The sequence below is a fragment of the Apium graveolens genome, chromosome 4 (genome assembly GCF_009905375.1).
Source record: "Apium graveolens cultivar Ventura chromosome 4, ASM990537v1, whole genome shotgun sequence".
Classification (NCBI taxonomy): Eukaryota; Viridiplantae; Streptophyta; class Magnoliopsida; order Apiales; family Apiaceae; genus Apium; species Apium graveolens.
Genome location: NC_133650.1, coordinates 135,976,399 through 135,984,169, shown reverse-complemented (window position 1 = coordinate 135,984,169; position 7,771 = coordinate 135,976,399). Strand labels below are relative to the sequence as shown.

General features: G+C 41.9%; 2 protein-coding genes across 2 annotated transcripts; one reads left to right on the top strand and one right to left on the bottom strand.

Annotated features, from left to right (window-relative positions):
• The first annotated feature begins 531 nt into the window (after positions 1-531).
• LOC141716908 (uncharacterized) lies at positions 532-3,178 on the top strand. Its single transcript, XM_074519069.1, has 3 exons — positions 532-653; positions 1,797-2,325; positions 2,462-3,178. The coding sequence occupies exons 2-3, from the start codon at positions 2,122-2,124 to the stop codon at positions 3,020-3,022; spliced, it is 765 nt and encodes a 254-aa protein (XP_074375170.1). The 5' UTR covers positions 532-653; positions 1,797-2,121; the 3' UTR covers positions 3,023-3,178.
• A 1,990-nt stretch (positions 3,179-5,168) lies between these two features.
• LOC141719019 (uncharacterized) lies at positions 5,169-5,696 on the bottom strand. Its single transcript, XM_074521396.1, has one exon. It carries the CDS (start codon positions 5,694-5,696, stop codon positions 5,169-5,171), a length of 528 nt encoding a protein of 175 aa, XP_074377497.1.
• Positions 5,697-7,771: the final 2,075 nt, after the last annotated feature.

Here is a 7,771-nt window from a genome sequence, read left to right as displayed (position 1 = left end):
ATTTAAGACTAATCTTTAAGGAGATCTTTTCTTTATTCAATTAGTCAACCCCTTAAAATGAGGTTGTTCCTTTATATATATAGGGAGTCCGAAATGGGCTATCTATTACAAATGGGCTTCTTGGGCCTCTATCAAATATTACATAATTATTCCTCTAAGTCTTCTTGGGCCCTTACTCTTTATTCCAGTCTTTAATCTAAGATCCAACATTTGTCCCCCCTCTAATTTGAGTAATATCTTTAGATTTGGTCTTGGGTGCTTTGAACCCTGAAATTAAAAAATTAGGTACAGTAATACGGGGACACTACAAGAACTGAGAACAAAGGGAAATAACTAAATAAATAAATATGTATTCAGGGGTAAATATAAAAGATTGAGAAAAATTTCGAATAAAAAATAAAAAAATGAGATAGACGAATTTAGTGTAGGTGTGTTATTATTCTCTCTTCCCCCCCCCCCCCCCCCGCGTTGAAAACACACACACACACATATATATATATATATATATATATATTCTTCACATATATACTAATTTCTTTTTAAGAGATATTTTGTTATTGGGAGAGTGTGCAACCGTTCGACTTCCCTGAAGTTTATTACATAACCGCCGCTGGCCTGGATTCTTGCTGCCATTCCACTTCCTCCTTATCTCTGTAAGTCTTTCTCTTTTTCATGTTAAGTCTTAAGCTTTTCAATCCGTTTTTCCTTTTATTCTTCTTGGTTGTTGTGGTAAAAAATTCTTCTTTTTATAAACAATCATGGATGTGGATGTAGCTAGTTCTTCCTCTTCTATTAGAACTGTGTCCAATCGAAACCCCGATAAAAGGCTTCTCGATTAGGGAGACCAAGAATCTTTATAGGATTTCAACCCGATCTTGAACAATGTCACTCCTTCGATTTTTTGGATGAGGACGAGCTGTTGGAGGGTGTTCCAGTCGAGGGACAAGCTTCTACCCCGATGAGTCCTCGAACCCTGACCTTTAGGAGTCGTGTTGTAGAGAACAATTATCGTCTTGGCCGGGAGGAATTTTTAGATAAGTCGAGTCTCAATTACCTTAGTCACTATATAAACAAGGAAGTTCCGTTGAGAAAGTTAAAGGCATATGTCTATTTAGCAAATGAGTATAGGTATCGGGTTTCGGCAGCTGAAGAGCGTGTCTGGATGATGCCGGAGTATGGTATGCATGGTATTCCGATGCTGGTGTTTCACTTTGGACTAAGGTTTTCAATGCATCCGTTTTTTTGGCGATGTATGAGGCGATACATTGTGGGGTTGGTCAGTTGGCCCCTAATTATGTGGCTAAGTCAGTGGTTTTATAGCTTTGTATTGTGATAGGGATAAAATTCCATCTATTAAGTTGTTTTCCTCGATATACGGGGTCCGATATCATGAGGACTAAGTCTATTTTGATACTCGGCTTAAGAGGATGAAGATAGTGAGTTGTCGGTCGTCGAACTCCGTTTATCGTGCTAAGTGGTTGTACATCGGGGGTCCGGACTTGGAATTTGTGATGCCTTGTAGGAAGATCAGTCAGGATATCATTGATTATTTAAATGGTTTGGATAAGTATGACATGTAGTATCTTGATGAGTTTCATGGGGATAGATCTATATACACTCACTTATAGTTGAAAGATCAGCACTTCTTGGAGATGCACGATTGTAAGAGAGGCGGATGTTGATCTATTTTGACTGTCGTGTCCTGTTTTCTGATTGATTTTTTTTAAAATTCCACTTTGCTCATTGTTTTTAAGTTTTTATATAAGTTGACTAATTCCCTTGTTTTTTTTTTGCAGTAGCCGAGACTTCGCTTAAGAACATTCTGAATAGAGGGGTTTGTGGGGAGATGGATAAGGCAATGCTTCTATTAGTGAAAAGGGCATCGGGAGGTGCCCTTGACGCTGGCAGGGTCGGCCCGTCGAAGCAAAATTATCCGGTTTCCATTGAGCTTCTGGATGATCGCGGTGAGAAGGTTGTGGAGGATGCTGGGCAAGTGGTTGCCGATGTTGCTCCTTCGGTCGAACATCCAAGCGTCATTGTGGTGAAGTGGAGAAAAGTAATGCTGGTGAAACTGAAGCGGCTCTCGCTGGAGTGAATAAAACTGTTACACTTGTTAGGAACATGGTTCTTATGTCTAACACCGTCGACCCCCGGGCTCGGAGGGAGCTGGTTCGCGTCAAGATTCAGCCCTCTGAGCGTTGGACGGGTGGTTCGACATTTCCACTTCGTGCTTTCAAGATTTTTAAATTGCCTCATGATGCAGTGGCTTACGAGGGGAGACGGAGGGATGAGCTCGTGGATCGATGTAAGGGACGAATGGGTCGGGTAAAATATCTTCTTGTACTTTCCTTTTTGCTATTTTGTTGTTGTTGTTGTTATTTTTGTTGTTTATTTATTTATTTATCCTTTGATGGTCCAAATATATTGTTATTAATGGCCTTCTTTTTGCGTGTTTATATAGTTCCTTGCTGATTTTATGCATGTGCTGGAGGATTACAAGGAGGATGCTGGAAAGGAGGTTCAGGTTAAGCTGGAATCTGAGGTATCGGCGTTGAAAGAGGAGAGGAAGAGGTTGAAGGTGAGTTTCACCGAGGCCGATAGGCGCACAGGTGATTTTTTTAACAATAATGCCGTGTTGTTTAAGCATGTCGAAGAGTTTGAATCTTCTGAGAAGACTTTGGCTGAGAAAGTTGAAGAGCTCGAGAATAAGCTTCGAGATGCGGAGAAGGATAGAGACGCATCGAAGGTCGAATGCGAAGGTTTTGGTCATCAGCTAGAGGGGATCAACGGCTCTTACAAAGCTACCATTGATGAGATTGTGAAGTTGAAGGCAGATGTTAAAAAGAGCGTAGAAGATATTGCGTCGGCTCTCGGGAATGGTTATGGTTGCTGCTTTCAGCGGTTTGCCAACACCGGCTTCAATATCGAGGGTCATTCTTTTCAAGACTACATTCGAGATTTTGCGACCTTGCAGGTGGAGAACCCGAATGATGGTGAACAAGACGATGGTGGAGTTTTCTGAAGGTGGGGAATGTCCCATGATATTTGTAATTTTTATTTCATTGGCGAATTGAACTTGTTTCAATGCTACTTGAACTAGGTGGTTATTGGTGCTTATTTTCTGGATTATGTTTTTATTATCCTCTTTCGGATCTTATGTTTTACCGTGGTAGGTGATTTCTCCCGACGTTTATCATTTCTAATATATATCTGTTCTTTTAAACACTTATCTTTTAATTGTGTTGAAAAATGATAATGTTTGGGAAACGTGTGTGTGAAATTGTTACTTTTTGTAACATGTTGGAATACATGTCCTGTTAGTACTTAAGAATTGTCTTAAGTGTTTTGGCTTTTTATTTTACAATCAGCTAAATATTGGTCGGGGAGCTAGGGTTTCTGATTATACTTTGTGTTTCTTTTCTTTTCATTCTATCATTTTCTCTGTTTTTTTATTTGTTTTGGTTTGGTTACCGTTTTAGTATATTCGTCTTTGATATATCAGAGATTTGTGTTTATAAAATCCTCGTAAAAATGTGTTACTCTGTTACGCGAATGTTGCAATAGTTTTATCTATTTGATCATTGCCACGTTACTGAGTTTGTCATAGTAGTTGAGCTTTTACTTGGATGGGTAACCCGTTTAAATTTTAACTGAAATATAACAATTGTTTGGTTACCGTGACTAGTATGTTTGGAAAAACAGGAAATGTTTTAAAGTATTGAATTTGTCATAAATTAAAAGATCCCTCGATGGAGGTCTCATAATGGCCCTCATTGCATCGAGGGTTGATCATTGTCTTAAAAAGATTCGAACATTTTAGACAGAAACAGATTACTGATAAAATTTTTTGAGATGGATGTCGTTCCAAGAATTTTTTAATTGGCTGACCATCGAGATGTGCGAGCTCGTAAGTCCCCGCGCTAACCACCTTCGACACTCGATACGGGCCTTCCCATGTGGGTTTGAGCTTTCCTGATACTGTTGGCTGTGATGCAGCAGAGTCTCGAAGCACGAGGTCATCGACCTTAAGGCTCTTGGCTTTGACTTTTCAGTTGAAGTATTTTGCAGTCTTTTCCTGCTATGCGATCATCCGGAGCCGAGACTCTTCTCTTGTTTCCTCGAGTAAGTCATTATGAAAGCGAATGCCCTCGAGAGTGAGTGAAGAATCGAATATCTCGACCCGTGGGGAGATTAGGCTTACTTCGACGGGTAGGACGACATCGACGCCATATGGAGGCAGAATGGAGTTTCACCTGTTGCACTTCGAGGTGTCATCCTGTAGGACCATAACACGTTCGGGAGTTCATCAACCCAGCAACGGGGGGTTTCTTCAATTCTTTTCTTTAGGCTTTGTAGAATGGTTCTATTCGTTACTTCTGCGAGCCCATGGCCTGTAGGTATGTAACTGAGGCCTTGATGTATTGGATTTTTAGTTCCTCTAGAGCTCTCTCAAACTGAGCTCCCACAAATTGTGTGCCATTATCGAAAACTAAAATCCTTGGGATTCCAAACCGAAATATAACATACTCCATGAAGAACTCAATCATCTCTTTCTCTCTGATCTTAGAAAGGGGCTTCGCTTCGACCCACTTGGTTGCGTAATCCACCACGGCCACTATGTATTGGCGCTGGTTTTTGGATTTTGGAAAGGGCCCTACAATATCTATCCCCCACTGGAAAAAAGGGGCATGGAGCGAGTATCGAGTTGAGCTCAATCGTGGGTCGATGGCTTACATTCCCATGTAGCTGATATGCTTGACACTTTCTAACCTATTCCTTACAATCTTTGCGGATTGTGGGCCAGTATAGTCCCTGTCTGCTGATTTTAAGAGCCAGATTCTTTCCTCCGAGGTGTTCACCGCAGATTCCAGTGTGTACCTCGATCATCGCTTAATGGGCTTCCTCCGAGCTCAAGCAGCGGAGCAGCGGTTCAGATAATGCGCGATGATACAACGATGAGCCAATAACACAATAGTTTCTTGCCTTAAACATGATTGGACGGGCTTCATTCTTTTACTCGGGGAGTTTGTTCTCGAGGATATAGTCGAGGAATGGTTTTTGTCAGTCAAAGCTATTCTGAATCTGATTAATGAATAGTTCATCGATGGCTGGAGACGTTAGGACATCGACATATATTGGGTTAAGATTAACAGGTAGATTAGAGGATGCTAACTTGGAAAGGGAGCCTGCCACTGATTTTCCTCTCTATCAACATTCGAGAGTTTCCATGAAGGGAATTTTTTAAGTAGCTCTTGTGTCCGTGCAAGGTATTGAGCCATTCTCTCATTATGTGCTTTGAACTCTCCGCTTATTTGTTGGGAAACCGGTTGAGAATCTCTGAATATATCAATGATTTCAGCCTCGAGATCCGCTGCCAGCTTCAAGCCTGCGATCAGTGCCTCGTATTCGGCTACGTTGTTTGTAGCTGGGAATTTGAATTTGAGGGTTTGATGGATCTTGAATCCTTCCAGGCTGATTAAGATTATTCCTGCTCCTCCTGAGTCGGCGATCGAAGATCCGTCCATAAACAGTAGCCATGGCCTTAACTGGTCTTCGTCGGATTTGTGCCCTTTGGCTTTGTATTGCCATTCAGCAACAAAATCTGAGAGAACTTGAGTTTTGATCGCAGTTCGAGGTTTATATTCGATGTAAAATAGGCTCAGCTCGATGGTCCAAGCAGCGAGTCTGCCCGTCATGTCGGGTTTATGCAGGATTCTCTTAAGAGGTTGATTCGTGAGCACATGAATTTCCCTCGCTTGGAAGTAGTATCACAATTTTCGGCTGGCGACGACTAGGGCGTAGACTAGCTTCTCGACCTATGGATATCTTGTTTCCGCATCTCGTAGTGAGTGGCTAATGTAGTACACCAGGACTTCTTTTCCTTTGCCAAACCGAACTAAGAATGCCGCGACGGTTTCATCGGAAGCTGAGAGGTACACACGCAATGAATCGCCTGGTATAGGCCGAGTGAGGATGGGTGGATTTGTTAAGAATATTTTTAACTCAGAGAAACTCTTTTCACAATCATCGTTCCATTCAAAATGCGAGAATTTGGAAGCTTTCTTCATTGTTCAGAAAAATGGGATGCATCTTTTTGATGACTGGGGAATAAACCTTCGAAGTGCGGCGATACATCCAGTCAGTTTTTGCAAGTCCTTAACGGATCTTAGTTTCTCCATTTCCAAGATTGCTTTTTTCTGTGATGGATCTGCTTCAATACCTCTTTGGGTGACCAAAAATCCAAGGAATTTACCCGCGGTGAGACCGAACGAGCACTTGGCAGGGTTTAGCCGCATATTATTATTTCTCACATTCTCGAATGTTTCACGAATGCCGGACACATGATCAGAGGAAACCTTCGATTTTGTAATCATGTCGTCGATGTAGATTAGCATATTTCTCCCGATCTGTGAGGCAAATATCTTATCCATTATTTGTTGAAATGTGGGCCCCGCATTAATTACATCGAAAGGCATTATTCGGTATCGAAAGACCCCTCTGTGCGTGATGAATGCAATTTGCTGCCAATCTTGGGAGTTCATCTTAATCTGATTGTACCCTGAAGACAAGAGTTCATTTCTCGTTGTCGCATCAATGAGTTGGTCGATGTTCGGCAGAGGGTAAAAATCTTTGGGGCAAGCCCTATTCACATCCGAGTAATCGATGCACATCCTCCACTTTCCATTATTTTTCTTGGCCAAGACCACATTCGAGATCCATGTAGGGAATTGTACCAGGTTCAATGATATCGGCTTCGAGTAACTTGTCAATCTCTTGGTCGATGACTGCTCTTTTCTCGGCAGAGAATGTTCGGTGTTTCTGTCTTACTGGTTTGATGCTTTTGCGGATATGTAGTGAATGTCGAGCGATGACCTCCGGGATCCCAGGCATGTCCTTGGGGTCCCAGGAGAAAATATCGGAGAACTCTCGGATGAGGTTCGTGATATCTTTCTTTAAAAGTTCAGGGAGATTTTTTCCAATTCTTGTAGTTTTTTCAGGGTTTCCTTCAAATACTTCTACCTCTTCAGTTTCTTCAATAGGAGGGCAAGAGTTGCTTGTGGGTGTGTCGATTAACTCTCGGGGTCGATGTCAAGCACTTGGTTGACTCCTAGTTCCTCTTCTGCCTTTTTCTTTGGAGAAACTATAGTTAAATAGCATTGTCTTGCTGTTGCCTGGTCTCCGGTCATTTATCGTACACCAAAGTCTTTGGGGAACTTCATTTTTAAGTGGGAGATAAAAGTTATAGCTCGTAGGGCGATGATTGTAGTTCATCCCAGTATAAAATTGAAGCTAGAGGAGACACTGATCACATGAAACTTGATCACCTTCCAAATTTGACACGGGGGAGAGCCGAAAAGTACCGGCATATCGATAGTTCCTACCATATGGACCTCATTCCTAGTGAACCCATACAGCAGGGTTCAAGAATTCTCAAGCCTTCGATCACCGATGTCCATTTGTGAGAAGGCATGATGATAAAAGATATTGACGGAGCTTCCATTGTTAACCAGCATTTTCTTAACTGTATTGTTTTGCACTCGTGTGGTAATGACAAGGTAGTCCTGATGGCCTTCGATCAGTCTGGGATGATAATCATCATCAGAGAAGGATATGACTAGAGAAGGATTCGCTCGAGGGCATTTAGCTGTCGAGGGATTGACATTAAAAACTTCTTGAGCATAAGATTTGCTAGAGTTATGAGAAAATCCTCCGGCGGCTACGCCGCCAAAAATGATGTCAATGACGCGATCTTTCTCATCCCGATGGTGTC